Raw genomic sequence first — 26,408 nt, forward strand, 5'->3', positions numbered from 1 at the left:
TCTTTAAATATGTGAAAGAGCACTGGTCGCTGCTCTTTGTGTTTTAATTTTGAGAATGATTGAATTGTTTTCAACACAGAATTTAAAATATTTTTTTTAAGCAAGTAATTTTTTAATTTCTAATTTGAAAAATAATCTTCTTATTCTGGATGTGACCATTTTAAAGGAGATAAAATTTTTTATTCAAAATGTGATATTTTTACAATTTTTTCATGAAAGGAATTTAAGACACTTAAGATTTTAAAGATTTAGTATTTAACAAAAATATTATACAGGGTGTTTCAAATTTTATATGGAACCTTCTTATATGCAACAATATTTTATAGAAATAATTTTTTTCATTAATATCACAGACTATAATTTTATATTGATTCGTCATCGACCAGCGTTCGTCCTTGTTAGACAAGCGGAAGGAAATTGTTCATGAACATTGAAAAATTAAAAAGAAGGTAGAGAACAGTGACACATGCACAAACTGAACCACCTACCCTTCCGAAAGTTCTGCCTTTTCTTCGGCGCGCTCAAGATCCTGCTCCATCATGACTAGTTTTCTGGCAACCTGTGATCAACAGCCACACTTGTCATGCGAAAAAGCAAGGATGATAAGGACTTAAAAAAAAAGTATGAACAGAAACAAAAAGAAAAAAAATTCCAGTAAAATACAGAAAACAAAAGTTATATCGCAAATGCATGCGGACAGTCAGCTTCCAGTCTGCTTCTCCTTCTTTCCCATTGCTCCAACAGTCTGCTGCTCGATCGTGACTCGAATCTTAGTGAAACGCTGTTATAAAAATATATTTTTATCCAAAAAAATGGAATCAAAATGAATTTCATAAAATATATATAATGTATTCATAAATTATAGTATTAAAACAAAGTATTTTATAAAATATAAAATCTAGAAAAAAAAAACATACAAGTTGCTTCATCGTGTTAAGTACTTTTTGATTCCGATTTTCTTGGATACAAAAATTTGAAGAGGAATCTCAGTCACAACCGCTATTACACTACACATTGTAAATATTTGTTTGCAATTGCAATTTTTCTTACACAAGTTCTCTCTCCTCGCATAAAAGTGAGTCTACAGACTCAGATTTCTCTTTTAAAAGTAACACGATTGAATCGACATACAGGATCGATCCACGACACAAATTGTGATCGATCGCAACTGCACGGAACCTGTTTGGTTCCAAACCAACAGCTATATGAATTTTCATTGGGAGAAAACTCGAAAAGAAAACCAATCAAACGAACACACTAGGAAACATCTGTGTTAAGACAGTTGCACACGTGATCACGTGTCATCGAACGTCTTTAATCGTGCCTCTGTGTGTATGTATACATATGTGGCAGGTGTACATCCTCGTGGACATGCACACATGAGAAAGTGTAGCGAAAAACAGGGGGGAAAAATGGCGGTTTATGGCGCACGCTTGAAATTTGTAAAGAGGCATTGTTAATGGCAAGAAAAGAAAAATATGGTGGGTGTGAGTGTTTTGATTTTTTGAGAAACGGATGCTTACGACTCTCCGGCCTCGGCACGTTCCTCAGCACGTTCTAGATCGGCCTCAACCATGGCCAATTTACGGGCGACCTGTATAAACGACACATACACACGGTTTCTCTTTATGTTCCGTTTTTGTCTCTCTCCAGCAGTTCCTTAGCTCGCTCTTTTTCTCTTTCCGTTTCGCCGGTCCCTGTCTCGTGTCTCGACCAGGCATCTGGGCCAAGATCGACGCTCTCGCGCCTCGATCTTGCCGCCATTATCGCCCCATCATCGAGATCATCGTGATTCTGACCGACTCGATGTCGCTCTACGAACTGAAAGAGCTCGCTCCTTTTGCGTCTGGTTGCTTCCATCGACTCCACTCAGTCTAGTCTCCCCACTATTCGTTTTTCTAACTCTACCTTGAACGTGGCGAATTTCTAAAGTAAATGGCTCGTCGGAAACGTGGAATAGCGTTTGGTTGTAACGAGTTGGTGATTAGTGTTAGTTGACTGCTTTCAGAGATTTATTGGAGTACGAAGATTTTGTTTGAAGTTGTTAGATGTGGAGACGAAGTGATGGTAGCTTCTTGGCGTGCATTTTATATGAGATTTTCTATGCGATATTGCGGAATCCTTGTAGAGAATATTTTTTGTAAAAATGTCTATTTGAATCGTTCTATTGCAATTACTATCTTTAAAGAATTAGTAATGGTGTGTTATAATACTTGAACAGCTTGGTAGATAATTATAGTAAAAATGGTGTAATAGAAATAAATTATACGTGTAACTATGTTCCTTTTGGAATAGAAAGCAATACTAATTTTTCCAAGAGCATTCTAATAGAACCTTATTTTCTTTCAAGGAGAACAATATCAACTGATTACAGTTTCTTAATCTAAAATCTGGTAGTCACTAAATTGCTTGGTAGCAGTATAATGATGTAAAGATAAGACAAGCAAGTAAAATAAAAGTAAAAGAATATTAATACATGGACGTATTTGTATCTTCCAAGCTACAAGATACTATAAAATGAAATTTCCTTTACCTCCATTTAAAAAAAGCTACCAAACTTCCAAATCTCTCCAACACCTCCACCTTCACTTTCCATTCAATGGAGAAAAAGTAATTCTAACTAAAACATTTCCTTTGTCGTCCCATCACCACCAAGGTATCCTCCTTTTGTGTAATAGAAATAAATTATACGTGTAACTATGTTCCTTTTGGAATAGAAAGCAATACTAATTTTTTCAAGAGCATTCTAATAGAACCTTATTTTCTTTCAAGGAGAACAATATCAACTGATTACAGTTTCTTAATCTAAAATCTGGTAGTCACTAAATTGCTTGATAGTAGTATAATGATGTAAAGATAAGACAAGCAAGTAAAATAAAAGTAAAAGAATATTAATACATAGACATATTTGTATCTTCCAAGCTACAAGATACTATAAAATGAAATTTCTTTTACTTCCATTTAAAAAAAGCTACCAAACTTCCAAATCTCTCCAACACCTCCACCTTCACTTTCCATTCAATGGAGAAAAAGTAATTCTAATTAAAACATTTCCTTTGTCGTCCCATCACCACCAAGATATCCTTTCTTTCAACATTTCCAACAGTTCGATACCTATTGAAATATAAATATACCAATTTCCCAGACGCTTCTTTGCAAAACAAGATGCAGATCGCGTATTCTTGACCAAGTGGAACGGGTCGGAAAGAGCCAGAAGACGGAACCACTTAATCATCTCATTATTCGTTCACAAATATTCGCCCACTTATTCGAGCTAACTCGTCGCGCTTGGTTAAGGGGTTAATAGTATTCCGCGTTCCTCCGCGCAAAATCCCACTCGTGATGGAATCGCAAATATTGAACCAGTGAAACACTAACCGTGAAACGTGCTTTTCTGTTCGAACTGTTTCGTTCGCTAGACGAGGAACGAATAATTTAAAGGCGTTTAACTTGGCGACAACTAGCCACGAAGAGGTTGGAATTTTAAACAAAACTCCAGATATACTGTATTCGTGGCTCGGACCGACATGAGTCGAATAAGTGTACGCGTTCAAATAATCTTTAACGAAGAGCTCTTTCAATTGTGTAGAACGCATCTCGTAAAGAGGAGATAAGAAACGAAGCAAGAGAAGACGTTTTCTCCACTTCGTTCCTAGAGATTGGCACGAATGGATAGAAATACTCGTATACTACGCAGTAACAACGAGATCGTCGTGGAAAACGAAAGAGAATTCACGTCCCCCAGCACAAACCGCGGAATAAAGCTGTTCACAGCGAGCTCTCTGGAATGTCCCTTTCGTTTGTCTACGTAGACCTTTCGTTCTATACATGCAACCAACATCTTTTATGCGAACGTGACGCAACCCCTCGTACAACTGCCTATCCACGTGACAATCATCGTCCGTGGATCTTTCATTTCGATCAATAATTCTCTACTCGATACAGAAATATAAAAATAAATAAAAAAGAAATATATTATCTTCTGTAAATGTTTCATTTTGGCCAACAATTTTGTACTCGATATAAAATATAGAAATTTAGAAGAAAGCAAATATTGTAGCATATGAAAAACGTAAGAAGCTTCATTTCCCATATTTTATAAAAGATTAATTTCAAAATTTGATATATTGTAATTGATACATCAAAATATTTTTCTTATATTTCATATTCAAAATATCTTCCATATGTCAATACTTAGTTTTGAGATAGAATATGCATTTTTTACCATTTTCAATATTTAGAAAAATATAAATGCAAACTTTATATTTTTCCCACATTGTTTTTATATATCAAACGATAATGAAAATTTGTTAAAAACAAAGTTGATCCAAGATGATACGTTCGTGACATGAAATAATCATTAAGTGGAATTGGATATAGCTATCTAATAACTAAATATCGGAGCAAGAATTACAATTCGCAAAATTTCGGAATGTTTTTTTTTTTTTTAAGAACCAATGAAACCTACGTTATCTGGATGACGTAACTGACCAAAATTTGTCATTTGACGGGAGGTTTATGTAACGTTCGCAACTCCAAGATACAAAAGGTTCAGTGATAAGCGATTATTGCATCGGGTTAAAACACAGAAAGAAATATCACACTCGGTTATGGCTCGCTTCCGTTGATTTTCTGCAATAACTATTATGCGGTTAGATCGTTAGACAGACAAGCAAATCGAGATTCTAATGGAATCTCGGAAATTTGATTCGGTATCACTGCAAACATTAAGAAACATTGTAGAATTTGTCTAGCTTCGATGTTTGTTAATACAATTAAAAAGACGCTCTAAAAAGATAAATGATGAGTTCGATTTTGTTATTGGGAGAGGATACAGACGCGTTGAAGTTACAACGATGCGTTTTAGGATTAAATCAATTTTTGTCAAACACTAGAGGAGTCATCAATAATGTAATTTTCTGTGAGACTCAATACTTGCGCAAGACACTCTGCATTTGAGCAATAACAAGCAATAAATCAAGATATTCGATGAATCTGACGATGTAATGGAACTTTCTTTTTTTCATCGTTTGCCGGGTGTGTTGATATGCGTTCGATGCAGCAAAGATTCGTTTGTGCTCATCGAACAGCGTTTTCGTAATATTTCACGTTTTCTACCGTGCCAGGAAAGTTTCACTAATTAATTTCTCGTAATTTTTTATTTTGCAAGACAGTCGTTTGAATATATCGAGCCGGAATTTTATTCAAAGTTTAAAACACGGTTGAGTAATATGAAAATAATCGAATTTATGAAAGAAATTGCATATGAAAAGCTATAGATGTGCAACGACCATTAAGGAATTAATTCTGATGCCCCGTTATTTTGAATTTCTAATTTCTGCATAGAAATTACATCTGCTAAGAAAGAAGAATTGAATAAAATGAATTTTTCTGTTTCTTGAACCGTGTAATATTATAATATTAAAATAAATATATTTTGTAATCTTTGTAACTTCGACGTCGTCATGTTACACAACCTACCATAACAGATGGATGTTTGCAATATTTCTGAGCTACGTTCCGAATTCCAGAAAAGCAAAAAGAGGGAGTCTTTCGACAAAAGCAGCACCATTTTAATCGCGCAGCTGACCGAGAGGCACATAGTCTCGTTTTTATCACAACACAGAACGCGTTAACCATATTTTAACGAAACCAGTTTCCGATTAGACAAACCGAACACGCGAACTTACGATATTCACCGAACGTATATGAAAAACGATTTTGCGCGATAATTTTTATATGCAAAGTAGACTTTTATTTTTCTTTCTTTTTCCTACGAAATTGGCACTTGAAACATTGTTTACTTGTTCTCTCCCCCCCCCCCTTTTGTTTGCTCCAACAAACACTTGGAAATCACAGATATACAGCGGTTTTGAACATTTAAGTCGCGCTCAAAACACGTGACACTGATATTATTCATATACGTGTATCACTTATCCATCATTTTTTTTTTCCTTTTCTTTTTTAATATTCCCAAAATAAGAATTATTTTACTGAAACACTGCACTTCTTACCAGTTGATCGATCAGTCGTTATCTCACTCGACGAAATCACAGACGATCAATACCTTTCGTTCCTTCCATTCTTTCTTTTTCTTTTTCCTTTTCTCATTTAATCACTGTTTCGTTAGAAATATTTTTGAATTTTTACCAGAAACGAGATTTTATTCGAAATAACTTTCACGAACGATTCGGACGATCGGTTGAAGAAGTAATCGAAATTCTTTGAATTATTCAATCGAAATATTCTCGAGTATAATATTAACGCGTTTACTTTCGATCGATCGAAATGAGTAGATTTTCGTTTCTTTTTTTCGTATTATACCGAGCCACGGTAATTTCGAGCACACAGAGAGAAAACAGAGAGTTATGGGGTTAGGCACTATTATCTCGACTATAAACTAGGAACCATCATCATCATCATCATCATCATTATCATTATCATCATTATTTTTATCATGATCATTGTCACTGCAGCCATCACGCTTGTCAGTCGTGGGCTCGCGAACCTCATCGTATTTCTTGTCAGCTTCTTCAGCGAGGAACCTGGCCTCCTTCAGCTGATTTTCGAGGGCGTCCATACGCTCTTCATCGGCCAAGCTGCGATTCTCGAGAATCTTGCGGGCTCTTTAATAATTATCACAAAGAACGGCGATTAACATACATTAAGAAAGAAAAGATTGCTGGAAGGAGAAGTTTTTAAATTATCGGTCGTTGCCTCGTTCGTTGTAACGAAGGTTCCACGATGATCAGCTACAGCACTGCTCTCCAACTATCTGCTGAAATTCTTGGAAAGATATACCTGCGGGAGCTAATTGGTACTTTATCTTGACAAACCTGAATCTTCTCGCGCTATATAATTCTACGCTACCTTTTTCTCTTCTTTTTTTAGTGGATGATATAATATTTCCATAATCTACTTAATTCATAATGTAAATAAGAAATGTTTCGGCGTTTAAGGCTCGTTCACATTAGACAGATTCCTTAGATTCTAATAAATTGAAAACAAGTGACTTGACTAATGTGTATAAGAGTAGAAATTTAAAAGGATATTTCAAGTCAATTAATTGTGACAGGTTCCTACTAATAAAATAGTATCGAGTTTTTTCAATTTACGAAATGTAGTTGATATCAATAAGACTTTGGGAGTTATAAATTGTCAAAATTATATTATTCAATTTTTAGGAATTCGATAAGACTGAGAGTTATAAATTATCAAAATTATATTATTCAATTTTTAGGAATTCGATAAGACTGGGAGTTATAAATTGTCAAAATTATATTATTCAATTTTTAGAAATTCAATAAGACTGGGAGTTATAAATTGTCAAAATTATATTATTCAATTTTTAGAAATTCAATAAGACTGGGAGTTATAAATTGTCAAAATTATATTATTCAATTTTTAGAAATTCAATAAGACTGGGAGTTATAAATTGTCAAAATTATATTATTCAATTTTTAGGAATTCGATAAGACTGGGAGTTATAAATTGTCAAAATTATATTATTCAATTTTTAGAAATTCAATAAGACTGGGAGTTATAAATTATCAAAATTATATTATTCAATTTTTCGGAATCAAATGATCAATGTTTTGAAATGTGTTATACTGTAACACAATACTAAAGTGCAATTTAATCCATTTGCATCCAAGCACGGATTATTCCGCAATTGGACGACTGTCTTCTATCACCAAGCGCGGATTATTACGCGCGCTGCGACTACTTTTTTTATTTCCATTTTAATCTAAAATTTTTTTTTAATAATTAATTTTTACTTTTTCCCTCTGTTATAAAGAATGTAAGATGCGATGTTTGCGAAGTAACATTGTCTAGTAATCGTTTTGAACAGTAAATTTTCGATAAACTCCATGAAGAATTCGGGTGTCATTTACTGCACCTACGACCGACTGCGCGCGGTCATAGGGACCAGTCCTCTTAATTAGAACCATGATGCGAATGGGTTAAAATATAAATTGAAAATATAATGACGAAAACAATGATATTCTTTATCAAATAAATTGCATTAATGTCTTTAAGTTTAACAAGAAATTTATCGATATAAAATACGTCGAAAAGAAATTTGTTTATAAAATGGTAAAGTGGATCGTGGTTCGTCAAGATGAATACAAATTGGCTTCCGTAAGATTGCCGCGAAAAAATTGTTTTTTCGTTCGCTGGTTCGTGACCCACCTCCTCGTATTTTTTATCCGCCTCCTCGGCGATCAGTTTAGCCTGTGCTAGCTGTTGCTCCAACAGGGATACTCGGTCATCTTCCATATTGGTACGGTTTTCGAGTGCCTTGCGTATCCTAGTGATCGATTATCATTCGATTTTTAGCACCGGTTTGATCGCCGTTGAAAGAAAGATCATCGACACACGAAAACAGGATTCTCGCGGTTATGCATAAAATATTCTTCGATTTTTCATTAACTATAGCGTATAAAATCGCGCATAAATTAACATTCGCTTTTTTAAATTCTGGATAAAAATATCGATGTTTCACTAATGATTATTTTATATGATCATATTATACAAATTAAAGCGATAATTATGGACGGTCTAACTCATGAAACATTCATCATGAATTTCATGTTTTGAGAAATTTAATTTATAAAAACGGTAAAATTTATAATAAAGAAGAATCTTTAATAACTTTCTTGAGCTTCTCTTTACAAGAGACTTTCTAATCTGCAACATTCTTTTAGATAATGTAGTAGCATAAAAAGCTTAATCGAATACATATGAAACAACGATAAAATATCGCGAATTATGTGTCAGCTAGTTATCAATTTCTTTTTCCGCGATAACAAACCTCAAACACGTCATCCAGTATCGTCAATAGCGTTATAATCGTCAATCATATCGTTTATCCGCAAATTTCCTACCCGTTTTTGAATCTAAATTAATCTATACAGAACGAAGGTAACTCGTTCTAGATCCTCAAAGTCACGGTTCTGATAAATTGATAATTCTTATCGACGCAAACAAGAATCGGTATTTTAATCGATCGAGAGCGGAAAATTCTGACAAAATAATAATCTGGAAGTTCTTTCAACGTCGAAAAGTTAGTCCTAGCGATAAATAATGCCGGGATATCGATCGAAATTCAAGAGGAAGGGCGAGTGATCGATTAGATTTAATCAATCGACTGGTTGGGTTCATTTGCCAGAAAAACATTCTTTCCTTTTTTCGTCATTAGCTGATCAAACGATGATGGAATTTAATGCTCGCGTAATAATTGCATCACTTTCTGGAATGGATCTATCGATAATTAAGCAGGCACTTTACGTATAATAAACGTATAATGAAAATGCACGCTCCATAAAATCATAGTAATTACTAGTTCACCAGCAGCCTTGAATTTGCTCTGTGTAATTGCGTCTGTGCTTAGGTTCGATTGTCGTATAAATATAACTAGATCTATATTGGGTGTAGTATTAACCGCGAAACATCACAATGCAACATTGTGCGATTATTTATAAATGGGAAAATATTTAAGTTTGTCTGAGGATACTCGCTCTTCCGACTCGATTTCATTGAACGTACGGCGTTAGTTCTGATTCTTTTTGGAGCATCGAACGACCATCTTGTGTTTTGGAAAAGTTAACCCTTTGACTGTTATGGGTTGCTATAAAAGCTCGACCATAATGCTTACCATGTGTTATTATTATTTCTTTTAATAAACTAAATATTTCAATTTTGTCTGTATTTATATTAATATAAAAGAACATTTGTATCTCGCTGTGCTTATGTTCCATCAATGGATGGCCCGCAATCAAAGGGTTCATATAGATGTTTTTTTAATTTTTTCTGTATTTATATTAATATAAAATATCATTTGTATCTCGCTGTGCTTATGTTCCATCAATGGATGGCCCGCAATCAAAGGGTTCATATAGATGTTTTTTTTAATTTTTTCTGTATTTATATTAATATAAAATATCATTTGTATCTCGCTATGCTTAAGTTCCATCAATGGATGGCCCGCAATCAAAGGGTTAATATAGATGTTTGAAGCTATTGTAAAGGCGAAAGATCTACTAAGAATTAGCATTCGTCTGTTTAATTGTTCTCTTGTGATTTGATATATTCAATGACAAGAATTTTGAAATTGTATTATACTCTGATAAAATTCATTTATCACAGATATAATCTTCTAATTATTACGAGCAACGTACAAGTACCATTTTACCGATTTTTATTATTTCAAAGAATTTGTAATTAAAATACCCACATAATTCAATAACTCCTACTATGGTAAGTAGAATTAATTTTCTTTACAATATCCTCGCCATGTCTTCAATAAGAGCATAAGTTACTTCGAATTATTATCTGTAACTCAATCTCCCATCATCCCATAGGGCAGACAACAAGCCTATCAGAAATATCATCTTTAATAACTCAACACCTCGATCATACGATTTTCCTTTTTAATATATATACAATTTCTAATAATAAAAGACTACAATCTCTGACAACTTTATTAACATGAACCTTGTGAGGAGGCGAAGAAAGTGTATGAATCGAACTTTCATTGAATCGATCAATCAAACGGGAAGGGGTTTGTTATCTACCCATTGAGTAAAACATGAATGCCACTATACTGAACGGCTCCATTATAAATATCTGTTCGTCGACGGATATTTATAAGATTTACGTGGTCGTCCGGTACTCGGTTCATTACAGAAAAACATGAAGATAAAAATGTGCAGTTCCTTTACCGTTCGCTCTCATCCGCAGCTTGCGACGCCTCTGCCAATTTAGCAGTGGCCGTTGCGAGGCGTTCCTCCGATCTCTCGAGGTCCTCCTCCAACAATTGGATACGACGATTCAGAGCGGCTACTTCGGATTCAGCCTGTAACACAAAAGAAAATATAAATACCGAAAATTAAAATTTAACTTACGACTTAAGTAGTTTAAGTAACTTTAGATTACGTATTAAGTTGTAGTATGTAAGTATTATGTAAAAATGTAAATTCTAGTTGACACCAGAAGGTATAAGGCAAGCGGTAATAGACCTATTATTATCATTATATTTTTAGATTGAAGATTACTATATTTAAAATATACATATATATATTACTACATATACATAGACAAATGGAGTCTTCAAATAGTAATTTTACTAGTGTATTGTATACTTAGTATTGTATTGATTTCGTTGTTTTTGTCAAGAAACGGACTTAGTTTCATGATAAATGGCGTTCTTATTTTCTGCGTAATCTATTTAGCTTTCTCCTGACCTATTTACCCATCTTTTTATATTTGTCTCTGTCGATTCATATCCACGCTAGGTCGTTCATTTCAAGCAATTGTGATATTTAGTGTTTTTTAAATTATATATTTTTGCTTGTCTTGTTCTACTGCGCCTAATGTAGTGACAAAGGATACTCGCGTTTCTGATTAGTCTTAAGTTTTAAGTGACATACTGGCAATATAAAAACGGACAATTTGCAGTAGTAAATATAAATCCCTGTAACACGAGGTCCTGATTTAACGAATGACCATAAGAGTTTTGCAACGCCATAACAACAATAGCTATCGCTCCACAATTTTTCAGCCAACAAGTTACAAGGTTGCAATAAATTCATTACCACATGAACGAAGTAAGTTAAGACCAAACACCAGATAAGCTATCGTCGTTCGACAAACGACGATTGCACCGTTTATTTTTAGCTTGATACAGATGTCCTCGACTTCCTTATCCTTATAAGAATTTCAGAAAAAAGATGAAAGAAAATAAAAAATATAAAAAGGAAAACAAGATTAAAGAGCTATTGTCCACAATCGTACAACACGTGATTAGAATTTGCAAGAATATTCATCGCGGGATCGCCAAGGTCTTCGCTGTGTTCGCATATCAATGACCCTAACTTCCTTCGGTGCTCGTGCTCGTCGTAACAACCGATTTAATTGAATGGGTCAACCATTTTCACAGTATCCACTTGCATTTCCATGCGAATAGCTTCAAATTCCTTGCAAATGGAATATATACTTGCCTCGCAAAAGGAAACTAATCTTATGATAAGAAAAAAAATACTTATCACATCCTATTAAAAGCGCGAGACTTAACGCTTGGTGGATTAAATAGTATGAAACTCGATTCCAAATAATATCGGTTAATTAAATTCATAAAAGTTTCTATTCGATTCTATGACGTGATCCGATAGAAAATCCGCATTTTATAATTACTTTCCGTAAAGATGTTAGGCTCAGACGCTTTGCTACGGTTTCTACGTAATTAACGTTCTCGCTCGATGTATCTTGCCATGTTATTTAACTTGAAACTTTCATTCAATCGCTAAAGAACTTTGTATTCTTTCATAAGATTGTATTAAATGGAAGTTATTGTTTGCCCATGTTGTTTAACTTAAAACTTTCGTTCAATTTGAAGAACTTTGTACTTGTTCGTAAGATAGTACTAAATAGAGCTTACAGATAGTCTGTTTACAACGTGTTGATTTTGCAAAAATTGTTCAACGGGTTCCTTATCAATCCTTGTTTCTCGTATCTATTTCTTATCGAATAAACGCCATTTTTAGATTATTCCACACTTTTCCAATAAATAAATAGTTCAATATAAAATTGCGCTTCCTGTTAGCGTTAGAAAGGTAAATTGATGTTGTTTCGTCTCAAGATGGGAATAAAATGAGTGAAACTAGGTCACAAAACACCCTATTACAATATGATACTAATTAAAGCGTTCTTTAATTAAGGCATGGAATTGAAAAGTTGGCTTCGTCGTTGTGTTACGTCAAATGAAACGAACCGATCGCGCCCTTACAAATGTAAATTGCTTAACGCTCGATTACGCGCGTATTCGTCTACAGTCTACGCAATTCCAGGCCCTTGTCCCCGTTTGTGGCTGCACCTGCGACGATTGTGCGCCAAGCGGATAAATCCCAGTTTATCGTGCGTGAACCGGGCATTACGCGCGCTTTCATGCAAGTACTGTTCTTCGATCATCCAACATTTCGCATCCGGACCGATTCAACAAACCTGTAATTCCCCTTGACCGATGACGCGTTCACCAGATCGTCCAAAGATATCGATATCGATGAATGTGCAATTCTACTAATTTTGGTTATCTTATCTTACAAAATAGATCAATATCTATACTCTGGTTTGTGTAATGTACGGTAAACTACTTTCTTGATTAATGTTTGTAGAAAATTTCGAGACATTGTTTTGTGTTCAATCGTTATAAATATTATAAATTTATATCGCATGATTAATTGTTTTAATATGATTTAGGGTAGTGTTTTAATATGCATACATTCGTAATGGATTTGTTTTGCTTCTGGTGATAATTTAATTTATTGGCTCATACAACTAGAATTCATGTAATGCGAGGAACGTATCATTCAAATGATAACGATGTAGGTACTCAAATAAAAGAAGTGCACGTTTGATTAGACGAATGGAGTCAGCACGACTTTAATTAAAGTTTCGTTTAATTTCCTTTTTTTTCTAAGAAATAAAATTCTATTCTACTTCCTGTTTATTCCAAATTGTTACATTATTCAGTCAATTCATATTTAATATGTCTTGCAGCACTCCCATTGAATTTTCAGAACGTCTCAATAACAGCTTGAGAATTATCAAACTCTATTACCAAGAATTTCATTGACCGTTCTTTCTACTTAAAATGATTCACTCAAAGAAACCAGAGGCTACGCCTATGCATGCTCATAACGCGTCCAATGTCATAATTCGCATCCAGACGATGTAGCGGGTTAAATTGTCGACCGGATAATTCGTCACAGTGTATAATATTTAAAGTAACGCAAGTGCCATTTCCGGTCCCATGTATTCTCAGTATCGATCGTCGATCACGTCTATCAGGTCGTGCGCGGACGATCTGTGTCGGAGGAAACCGACACGCCCACGCACACTGGCGCAACCGAACAGGTCTTGCCGATCATATCCGCGGTAATGACGGTAAGTGTGCCAAACTTCCGGCAACGATCACCCTCCGTTGCCTCTACTACGTTCTGTTAATTCCACGCGATTGTAGTACTGTGTTTATATGTTGCACGCATCAGTCCTGTAGTTTAATTGTATCAACAATGTATTACACAAAATTTCAGGAAAATTAAACAACTTATATTTTGGTTTATTATTATAAAAGGGACTAGGAAAATGATATAGTAACGATATGGTAGAATATTTGTTTATATCATAGAATATGGATTATAGCGTATATGTAAGATTACTTAATCCTATAATATTTTGATGATATTTTTTTGTTAAATTATTAAGAAGTGCTTCTGAAATAAAAACATAATTTTTATTACGTATAATATGTAATTTATGTATTTAAATAGACATGTTAGGTACGTGATGAGAATTCTGGTATTAAATACATACTTTTCTAGTTTAAAAACCTGATATACCAACACTACGACATACCAACCTATATACGATAGGAACGCTACAAGAGAATTTCATCGAAAGCAACGGTATCCGATTACTTCACGAAATCCTCTTTTCTCTCGAAAAGCTTTCAACGTTTCCTAACGCTTCGAATTATTTCAGAAACGTAGAACGACTACTATCCATCCTGAAAACGTTCCTCCGCGAAGCAAGTCAAAATGTATCGATCGATCAATTACCAATATGCTAAACTAATAAAAACAGAACGTAACACGAACGAAGCGATATGACGATGTTTATTTGTTTATTAATAAGTCTGCCCCCAGGATGAGGACAATCGAGGCATGATTATATAAACTCAATAAAAGAGACGCCACGTGCTGGCGTACGGCTCGTACGTAATATCACTTTCACGGTACAAGCTAAATCCGTTGCTGCCCGGTAAATCAATGAACCGAACTTAGAAGTATATACGTTGGATAAATGCTCGTAACATGTGGGACACACGTTGTTAGTTATTTAGTTCTATTAGACGAGAAAAAGAAGAAGAAAAAAGAAGTGCATACACGGCAGTGCACTTCATTGCTCAATGACAAAAGCTTGTTAGTGAAGCTTCACCGAGCTCCTATTCGTTGGCCTTTTAGGACGACGATACGTCAGCGGCAGAAAGCGAGCAACGTCACCGGAGGTACATTGACATTTTTAGGAGACTATACAAGGTTAATCTTTAATCGACAAAAGAATCGCCCTAATTAACCTTTACATGAATCCTTATGGCTGGATTATGGATATTTGTAAATTTATGAGAAACTTAAAGATGTCAAAATATATACGTACATACACAATATACAAAAATATACAAAATTCACAGAAATATGAATTTGTATGAATATCTGTAGTTTGATTATAAACGTTCCTTCTTTATCAGGATAGATTTTGGCAATTATTTCATAGGATGGATTAAAAGATGCAGAGGTTCTACCAGCAGATACTGAATGGAGTTAGAAATAATTAATATGATATGTATAATGAGTGTAAATATACAAAAGATAATTTTGATTATAAACGTTCCTTCTTTATCAGGATAGATTTTGGCAATTGTTTCATAGGATGGATTAAAAGATGCAGAGGTTCTACTAGCAGATACTGAATGGAGTTAGAAATAATTAATATGATATGTATAATGAGTGTAAATATACAAAAGATAATTTATTGGTAATTGAACAGCTTTTCGCCCTATAGATCTATAGTAAATGTTATATACATATTATACATACATGTAGATATCGAGTATATTTTCTACTCAAATAGTTGAATTATTAATAATTTTTTTGATTTATTCCAAGTCTCTTCTTTTCCTATGAAGAATTTTTCAGGGATTAAGTTACATATTTTTCAAGACATTCTCCATACTCTAGGATGAAAGAATGTTCTACTAAATCATATATGATACTGTGACTTGATTACTTCATTCATAATCGATAATTTTGCAGAGGTTAGTCATGGTAGAACTATATACAGGATATTAGTTTGTGGCAGGCTTCCTCAACAGAGGGTCGAAAGGTCTCCGCAGGAAAATAAAATCATCGACTCCCAATGCTGATGATTTTAAATATCACTAGTGTAAATAACACCGAGCAGGCAGGTATGGTCAGTAATGTTTTCTTGGTAAAAAAAACAATGTTTTTTCTGTTACCGGTGCTCAACTTTGGAACTACAACGAGTTACGCATTCAATATATCGTACTCTTGTGTTGGAATCTGTTGGACCATTGAACTGTCTATTAAAAATGTCATGATAATAGAATACATGGAAAACAAGCAGATTTATAATTTTACATTTAAATTAAAAATGTGTATTTCACATTTCGAATGTTCGAATTACTTGTAATACCTTTCTGAAATGTACTGGAACATCTTCAGCCCAGATGTAAATTCACCTATGCGTTCAGCTGTGTATTTTACCAGACCATCAGAGAAAGAAAAGGGTAAAGACAATGAGACTGTGGTAGAAATCGAGGCTGATGAACTAGCTTACACCTAGAATATTCATTCGTTCTTAATCTTCTTACAATTACAGACACTGCACATATTTACCTGAATATTTTTGATCAATTATATTTAACCAATCAGATATAAATTCTTACCTAATATTCTAAATTCTTAATTTATAAAAAGATGATCAAAAATTATAATCTTCAAAATAATCTACCTCGTGTTCATTTTTTTCATAAATGACGCAGAATAATGACAAAACGTAATTATTCTCGAAAGAATATATCAGATCGTATTATACGATCGTACACAGAAGTCGACCAGATATTCCCCTTGATTCCATTCCGTGAATACGAGGGACACATTGGTTTAGCGCATTGCGCACGGTTAATTAGTTCTGGGCGTTATCGTAACATTTCCGAATGTACGAAGGATTGTTTGATTAAGGATGGAGAGTAGCGACAGAGGTAAGTTTTCAAGCCGGTCCTTGTTGTATCAAGAATGTCTCGAGTGCGAGTCGAGTCGGTGTCCCTTCTATATCCCCCTGGCTGCCCTCTCCAGAGGCACAACCCAGCCTGACGACGACGTGCCTGGCTGCCTGACACTCACGATCGATTCTATAGCCGTGTGGACGCCGGCTCCAGCGTTTCGTGTACAAAGGTGAAAATGATTTCCATCGAAAGTCCATCGACTTTGAACATGATTACTATCCTATCTTTTAGGTTAAATATTCGAAACGTGATGTCGTTCGATAGAATGTATCCATTTTTCTTCAATATAACAAGTTTCTCTCACGCAAACCGATCGATACTTTTCCAGACGAATACCGAGTGAAGTTGAGCACCATATTTCCGGTAAAGACACGCCGTGAACCGTACAGTTCGTTACGTGTTCTCGATGAAATTAACCGCACAATGAGTCGATCACGAGATGAATCGATTGGCTTTGCGATCGGTGCACTTCGTATGACTGTTAAATCAGACATCGAAATTGACAAACCTCACTGAATTCTTCCCTTCTGTGCGTTTAATTCACGTCCCTGTTCGAGCATCGTGAAACGATTGACGAGACTGACGAGCTATCTCATACGATAGGTCAGGTTATGCCAGAGAATGGAACAACTCGAAACAGAGGAAGCTGGAAAAATATCCTCGACAAAGAACCCTACATTGTATCGAGCCAATTCGTAGGCAGAAAAAACGAACGAAATACGAAGTTGAGGTAATTTTCTCACTCACTTCCTCGCGGCGTATCACTTCCACTTGCAGCCGCTTCTGATACTCTTCACACTCATCCTTGTACTTCTCCATTTCTTCCTTGGTCTGCCTCATCTTCTTCTTGAGCACGTCGAGAAGGGTGCCCTGCACTTGCGTCGACATGCTGCTGGATATTCGCGCGTGTTATCGTCTTCTCACTTGTAAATATCGCGATTACGAGTCTGGTGCGCGGATCGAGGTAATACTCGAACGATAAATGGAAGAATAGAGGATCTAAGACAGCCGGTGAACACGACGTACGAAGACAAAGTATATCGGGGTACAATAGACGACCGGTACCCGTGCGAGAGAGAGAGTTTCGTAGCCTCCGAGCTGTCGTACACTGACGACCACTGGCTGCTGTTGACTGGAAAGCAAGATGGCCGCCCCCGGTCAGTACGCGCATGCGCGCTACCGTTCTGCGGACGTCAAATAGTCCCTTGCCCTTAACGACGTTTCTCCTACGATATTTTGTGGAAAATTTCCCTTTGATCAAATTGCAATTGACCTCATCGTTTAAATACTTCCTATCTGACCACGCCTATATTTATAAAGAGTCGGTTCATTGATTTAATCGTTATTTTTTTCTTTTCGAGACCGTGTCACAGTATGATGCGCACGCCGAGTATCGCTACGCCAATCGACGTGTCGTCGCGCGCAAAGCCCCGGAAATACCGCGCCCGTCGCGAGCGCGCCCAACCGTTCGAATGGATGGTCGACAACAATTCCTGCGTTGTTTCGCTTCTTCTGCTTTTCATTCGCTGCGAGGGGCATTTCGCATTTATTCTATGCGTCAATGATAATTCCAGTACCGACGTAATTTTCCTAAAATTGGTCGTTTTCGATGATCGACGGTTTTACGATGAGTAGGTAGAATGAGATGGATGAGTGACGCGGAAATTTAAATGATAATAAAGATCAGTAATATAACGGTTATGTGACCCCTAGTAATAAATTGTTATTCATTTTGTACGCATTAGAGAGATTTAATAAAGACACAATTATGGACAAATCGAATAACGGATTGTATCATATGATTTAAGCGCTACCGGAAATAGTAATATATTTTATTATGAAGTTCCAGAGCAAGAAAATTATTGTATTATATCATCATATAAGAGTTGAGACCATTAATTGAACATTTTTAATAAATTATGACGTAATTGTTTTATACAAGAATATAATTTCGGGAAAAATCAGACTAAATGTTATTTTGCTTGCATCATATTTCTTAATTTGAATTCATGTAGTGTAATTTCAATTAAATATTAAATACATTTTATCTAGTTTGACTGGCTATGCATATTAATTTAATTATTAGTTTGCGTCGCGAAGAATTAATTACAGAATACATCAAACTGTATAGTTAATACTCGTATTATCTCTAATACTCTTCTTTTTATATGTCAGTAGTATTTTTTACAGAAGAAAGAATAAACAGTTACATATATGTTAAAAAGTGACTACAAAGTATAAATAACAGGCTAGAAATATATGATTGTGCATTTATGAAAAACTACCGCAGCTCCATCTCTAATATTCAGTCATTCTACGATAAATTCAAACGGTATGCAAATCTCAGGTTAGCATCGAATTAAGAACAATCAACTGAATTCGAATGTAAGTTCGAGAATCCAGAAACTCGTCCATCAGAATTATGCGAAGAATGTAAGTATAGATGGCAGCACATTGATCTACCGTGAAATCGCAGAGAATGTGACGTGTAAACATCGGCTAAGATAACGGGGTAAAGAAACAGATCTTTGTTTCAAAGGTCGACAATAAAGTATAGAACGCGTTTCAAATTCCGGTGCAATATGTTATGAATATTTTGCAACGGTGTTACACATACTCTATATCGTCACCGGCTTATAAAACGCTCATAACGAAGCGGATTTGTGGGAGCGTGTTCCGGGCGCTATGCTTACGCAATGTTCTCTCATAGTGTCGAATAAAAGAGCCGCTGGATCCGTGTACCAACAGCCACGTATTTTTAGAATGTTGACGAGTGCTATTCATGTTTAACGCGTGTTACCAGTGCAGGGTGGGGTTTGTTTTTGGAAATGTGTTCCAAAAGTATATATGCATACGAAGATATCTTTTATTTGTTGAATTATTTTACCTATTTCGCAAGGATATTAAAAATATTAAAATTGTTTAAAAATCGTCAAAAAACTTCAATTATAATGTTATTTTACGATATATTATTGCACTTGGTCAGCTTAGGTTAGGTTCTTCATGAAACTGAATATAAGCTTCCAAGTTTGGCAATGTTGCACTCGTTGTACGAACGCGTCATATTAAATGGAAAGGTGTGGCTTAAACCAAAAACGAATTGGTAAGAACGCCGCATATTATGATGTGCATCGGACGTGATTGTACATAAATAATCGAAAAATTTGAATTACCTGGGCGTACGGTCGCTTGGAGTCGGCTAAATAAGAATATCATTTATCATATTGGATGAAAGAATTACGCTTCATCCATTGTCTCCGTACAGTAACCCTATACAATAAGTATCCTTTGTCGGACGATCGTGCATCGTTAAGTTCTATAAGAAGTCGTTTGTCGCTAAAAGCGCTACTAATGATTCTCTTAAGTGTTATTAAACGCAATAAGTAGTATATCATTTATTTAGTACGCGATAATGCAAACTGATTTCGATTTTCACTTGGCAACGGCTGGAATTCCGATGTATTAATCGGCCTTTCTCTAATCAGCATTCGTGGCGGTTCGGTAATTTTCCAAAATGGTCGGTAGAAAAGAGCGTGTAATTAAAACGTGAGAAAGAATAACAAGAGTCGTCAATGTTCCTTTGTAAACCTTCTCAAGCAACCTACGATTTAATGGTCTGTAACGTCACCGTGGGGTCCGTGGTTAACCACTAGATCACCTAACCTAACTGCGCGCGTATTTTTATCCTGTCCTCAACCATATAAGGTATCGAATTTACGAAGATTACCTCGTTCGACGAAAACGTTGGGAAAGTCGACAGAAAGAAATGCAAAAGAGATGAAGAATTATATACACGGGTAGTATAATATGGTACGAGAGAGAAAGCAAGATTTTCATTGGTCATGATCTCTTTCCGTTATCAAGGGCTGTATGACCCCTCGAGGACCCATTGACCAACGTGACGTCAAACTGCGTCAAGGTCATGTCATACGATGACCTTCACGCAGCACGCTCGTTTACCTATGTACCGGGTGCATCAGCGATGTATCATGCGATACTGACCCGTTTCAGTTGGTTCCCCATAATATTCTGCAATTCGTTCCTTATGAGACCGAATTTCATCATCGTGTCGCTGGAGAATATGGACCATCCGAAAGCTAATCCAGGATAATCCGCGCATCTCTTTCTTCTTCTTGCTTCCCTTTCAGCTTGCACCTCGGTCCTTTCGCTAGGACATCTAAGCTTGGCAAGCTCAGCAAGTTCAGGGTCCTCCTCGACGTTGGTCGACTCGTCGTCAGAGTTCCCGTCACCGCGAGCCCTCGCGACCGCGTGCTCAGGCTCCGGTGAAGTTTCTTTACTCCTCGTCTCGTTGTCGGACTCGTTTTTGCATATCTCGTTCCCACGTGGCCTTAATCGAAGCTTGTCAGTCGATGGTTGCTCCGTCACGTAGCTGTCACAGCTCTCGTTCTCGTTTCTACCAGGAACAAAATGTTCGCGTCGTTCGTTGAGAACATCCAGGCTACACTGCGCGAGCCTATGTCGGATGTTTTCTCTGTCATCATCTTCGAGCTTGGTCGTTATCTTGTTGACGTCTTTTGAGGATGCAGTAGTGGCCGTCGGATCTTGGAACCATCTCGAGCCGACGATCGTGGGTACTGTCACCGCGGTCGAACACTCCGTACCAATGACAGTGCTTTTTTCATCGAGTCTCGATGACGTTGTAGTCGTTGGCGTTTCGTTGTTACCAATCGGCGTATCTTTAACGATATCAGCAGGGCCACACTGCGCGGGTCCTCTGCTGGAGACATCGATACGTCGACGCGTAGTGTACCGCGGATGATGTTGATGACCGCGACGTCTCGTGGTCGTCGTAAGAGCTGGTTCCATACTATCCAGCTGCTAAACCTTTCACCTAACCCCTTTCTACCACTATTTATCCTTCTAATGTACTCTACGCACCACTGTTCCTACTACTGCACAAGACACACCGCCATCTTGTCTGTCACTGTTCGTAACACGTTTCTCACCGCGCCACGCATACGTCCTTCTGTCTGTCTCTCTATGTTGCACACACACCACCGTTCCGTACAGGCGAACGCATGCACGAGAGGAGACACGTTGGTCTCTGCTCTCTGCACCGTCCTGGTCTGATTTCTATCTTGCTCTTGCTTTCTCTCTCTCTTTCTCCGTCTATTGCTCTATGCTCGATCCAGGTTACCCCTACCATAAACTACGACACGAAACCGAAGTTTGCCGACCACTGCCGAACTAACGAAGCGGCAGCTTCGCGTACTAATGCTCGACTGTGCGCTCCGTTCGCGGAGAACCTATTCTTTTCTTGTGAAACGCCTGCGCACGATCGTCGCGACATCTGATGGCGCTCGAACGTCACTATTCTGTCGGTAACAACGCGGTGATTGATAAAGACTGGCGGGTTTTCATATTCGAAAACCGGTTGAGTTTATTTTTTAAATGTTTCTTATATGATATTTGTTGTTCTTTCTCCAAGTATCAGTGTACTCAATTACCTAACTTTCTCTTTCTAAATGAAGTAATTTAATATACTGCAAATTGTCCGTGAAAGGTTAAAATATTTGACGATGAATATTACGAATAACTTACGTTCTGCAGCGCCTTGTCTTTCTCCTCAAGTTTAGCATTGACCTGCATAAGAGCCTCTTGAGTTTGATCGAGTTCGTTTTCAATGGTCTGGATCTTCTTCTGCAGGGCGCGCGCCTCTTCCTCGGCCTTTGTTGGACAAAAGAATGTTATAAATCAAATAGTTGACGCAATAAAAATAATTACACATTTGTTGCATATATATGATTATGGCAGAGAGAACAGATATAAACACTCCAGATCTATAATTAACGTTTTTGAACAGATGCCAATCGTATAACGCGTTTTTATCATTTTACGATTATTTCATCGTTATTTTTGTTCCCTATTTTAGCAAAGCAGGTAAACAGACATTTTTGGTATTTTTTTATTACATCAGGCTACTTTTTATTCCTAGTTTGTCAGGAGTTATTTCGGGTCCTCCAACTGAAACGCATAATATGCTGAAAATGTTAAACATTTACCTTTTCTGCTCGCGCATTTGCATCACGAGCTTGCTGTTCACAGAGCAACGCGCGATCCATCGCGTTGTCCTTCTCCAGCTTCATTCCTTGCATCTTCTTCTTGATCGCGTCCATGGTGGCGGTTTGGTTTGTTCACTCGTTTACCAGAAAAAAAGACAACGTATCTAGAACAGCAACGGACGTCTCCATTATCATCTTAACGTTCTCGAATATGCGTTCTCTCGAGCACGTAAACCGTATTCCTTCCCATACGTTTTTATCTCCGATCGGCAAATTGTACTTTTTAATTCTCCCTTGGTGCCCGGTCCGTATAACTCGATCGATTCCCAAGGAGAATGATCGAGTTCGCGCGCGTTCATCGTACCGGAGATTTCAATGACCGTGAGACGAATCAAGATTGCAGTTAACCGCGACTTAATTATTTGATCTTTTTCTTTTTTCGTGAAACGCTCTCCTATATATTTCATGCCTTTTTGACGAGCCTTCTTTTTTTTATTTTCCTCTTCCCTGTCGTTTGTTTTAGAGGTCGAAGCTCAAAGCTATCTCCTAAAAACGCAACGCGACGGTAATTACCATAGAAATCGCTGGATCAGCCGCAAATTCGTGCAAGTTCTCGCTATGCGGACAGCATGCATCGAAGTATAATTAGCGAACGACCGGATATCCTATTTATAGAGACAGGTTCTTGCTCAAGAAGGCCCGGGCTCTGTACCGTGTCCGTATATATAAAATCAAACGTCTTCGCTGCTCCGGCCGTCTTTCTTCCTCTCTCGTGACGTCAGACATTCAGGTATGCGATCCTCCAGGACGAACCAAGGCGAAACGAGAGGATTCTTCGCGGGCTCGCTGCTTTCGCATTTTATGCGCTCGTTTCACTACACGAGCGAAACCGATGCATCGCGAGGACGAGAGGGTACCGATACGGCCAGCAGGACAGAGCCACGAACGGGTTAATTTTCTTCGTGGAAACATTCCAGACATTGTTTCTTTCAGGATCATTCTATCTCTACTGTTTTTTCCATCCTGTTTCGCTTTCAGAATGGAGTTCTTTCGCCGAGAGTGAAATTTTAATCAGGAACGTTAACAGTGAGTGTCACTGTTCGATTGTTTTTTCTTTATTAAGGTTTTGACGCTAAATTTGGCATTGGAATGAAAAGAAAGCACACGGAGATGGATTATAAAAGATCCGATTTAATTTCTAAGGAAGCAGTTAATCAAGAGTTACCAGTTACTTTCCAATTCTTTTTTCTTTTTTAAGCTTTTAAAGTGAAACTCGATATTGAAATGAGAAGAAGGAAGATATAGTCAGACTATAGAAAGTTGAATTTAGTTTCTCAAGCCTACCGTGTTCTTTGAAATATTTTTAAGCGAATCGTATTTTTCTACGATTTGACAACTTCTAAAGTACGAGGAAGGTATTAAAGAATTGCTATTGATACGAATGATTAGCTGTTACTGTGTAATACATTATTGCGTAATAATGATTTTCTTAAAACATTAATTTGATTAGAGCTTCTTTTTCCGTTGGAGCGAGAGAATGATTGAAACGTAAAAGATTAGAGAATCGTAGCAGGGTTAAAGAACTTCTTGGTACTCGTTGAATCTACGCGTGTATGAATCTCTGCATCCGTATCATTGGTATCTATACGAACGAATGCGCACGATTCCTGGCTCGCTCGTAATCAGAGATGCCGGAGAAGCGAAGAGGAAAGAAAACGAAGTTTCAACCAGTTCAAAGAAGCAGAAATTCTAGACACAATGCTCCGAAGAAACGAACTTCTTCGTGTCATCACTTCTCACTTTTACTCTGTGAAACTTAAATACCTTCGAAATCAAACCGATGACACCATCATATGCATATATCATAAAGTCTTTGCAAAGATGAAATATAAAATTAAAAAAAGAAGAAGAAGATACAATGGGAAAAGATACCTAATCGAAGGTCGGGATTTTTTCTTCCGTTTCTGTTTTTAATGTATGGATTGTGATGAAGTCAGGCCTATCGAAAGTCACGGAGCACACAGTCGAAATAGCGATGGATAAAAAATAAGCCCAGCTGCCGGATTGCAAAGGAGCTTGTATCAAAGGAGAGGGTTATTTTTACACGCGAGAGGAGAGGGTGGAATCGTCGCTAGTCGCCTGCCGTCGAACCTTTTCGGGTTACGCACAGCCGAGTTTCGTTACTACATTCGGATCGGTGTCTGATTACGCTCGAAAGAAAATTATCCTCCCTACCAGGCCTCCTATCGTAACAATTTCTGACACTTGATGCGGAAATTTTTGCATAATCCACCTACGTCACGATGATGATCGTTCTACATCTTTTTTGGAGCAGATAAGAAATTTGTGTGCGAAAAGAATGCGACCTAGTTCGTGACATAGAAATTCAACCTTGTTTAATAAATTTCTTGAATTAAAATTCGATACAAGTGCGATAATGAAGTAATTAATTATCAAATGACTGCAAATACTATGAGTTCCATGCGATATTATGAACAAATTAGTATGCACTTTTTAAAACATTTTATAGATTATAGATCGCCTACACCGAACACCAAAAGCAGAGTATAGTAACGTTTGCACTGGTTCTTTCGAGAATTTGTTATCAGCGAGCGTCCGGAACAACATCGTGACCGCGATCTGCTATCTCGCAGTTAGAAATTCCTGTCTACTCTGGCACAGCAAGAAAATCGGTAGTCTGAGACAATGTTGTCACAGCGGTTACGCGTGAATGCCTGAAACTTTTTATGAGTCACACTTTTTCTGGCAAATACCAACTGAGGCTGCATCCACAATTGACAACGGGTTGAGGACTTGAACGTTACGAAACGACCGCCAAAATTTGCATAATAACCGATTGCTTTTTAAAATCGCTCGCATGAAATGCGGACGATTTCGATAGACGTTCCACTTATCGGTTCTCTCTCAACTCAATTGAATCTCTATCAGTTAAAAAAGAAAATAAATCAAATATAAGACGATCCAAGTTTCATTTACCACTTGGTTCAACTGCTTTTCAAGGCAAAATCGTTGTCGACCTGCAAGATCATCCGCCTCTATTCGAAAACTGATTTCTGGCTCCAACAGCGATCGACCCTCTTCACTTTCCTGCGCACCAAAGAAACACGCACGTTCTACTCACGTCACTTTTTTCTCGCACAATCCACCCACCCACCCACCCATACACACACACGCACACATACACAGACAGACACACACATTGATGATGTTAGAGGGAACGAGAGTCACGATCGAGCAGATCCAGGAAGGTCCTGCAAGACACGCGAGGTCGAAAGGCGAAACTCGAGCAGGCCGTTGCATCGGACGTAGGTACGGACTGGAAAAAGTGCACATGCTTACTCACGGGGCAAGTATTCAGGTTCGTTCGTCGTCTGGGATGCGTCTGACTCGCAGGCTAAGTCTCGACTGGTCGCTGAAAGCTTCGGCTACAACCGTTCGTCGTGGCTCCCACCTTTTCTCGCGGGCTTCTCTCTTCGCGATCGTAAAAGACGACGATGACG

At 37.1% G+C, this 26,408-nt stretch overlaps 1 protein-coding gene across 23 annotated transcripts in view; it reads right to left on the reverse strand.

The window, feature by feature from the left end:
* Tm1 (tropomyosin 1) overlaps positions 1–26,408 on the reverse strand; it is a 37,537-nt gene extending 11,129 nt beyond the window's left edge. For 3 of the 23 annotated variants that reach the window (XM_072005688.1, XM_072005687.1, XM_072005690.1), the window contains exons 1-6: positions 26,252–26,408; positions 22,888–23,051; positions 22,427–22,552; positions 10,725–10,858; positions 8,194–8,311; positions 489–559 (exon numbers count right to left, since the gene is read on the reverse strand). In XM_072005688.1, coding sequence (XP_071861789.1) covers positions 489–559; positions 8,194–8,311; positions 10,725–10,858; positions 22,427–22,552; positions 22,888–23,001 — 563 coding nt within the window. In that variant the 5' untranslated portion in view covers positions 23,002–23,051; positions 26,252–26,408. Of the gene's footprint in view, positions 1–488; positions 560–1,523; positions 1,595–6,508; positions 6,627–8,193; positions 8,312–10,724; positions 10,859–17,611; positions 18,010–19,810; positions 20,181–20,866; positions 22,126–22,426; positions 22,553–22,887; positions 23,052–24,819; positions 24,934–25,884; positions 26,002–26,247 lie in introns of those variants that run through there. The other 20 variants (XM_072005689.1, XM_072005686.1, XM_072005682.1 and 17 more) reach the window with 19 other exon arrangements.

The sequence above is a fragment of the Bombus fervidus genome, chromosome 6 (assembly GCF_041682495.2).
Source record: "Bombus fervidus isolate BK054 chromosome 6, iyBomFerv1, whole genome shotgun sequence".
Taxonomy (NCBI): Eukaryota; Metazoa; Arthropoda; class Insecta; order Hymenoptera; family Apidae; genus Bombus; species Bombus fervidus.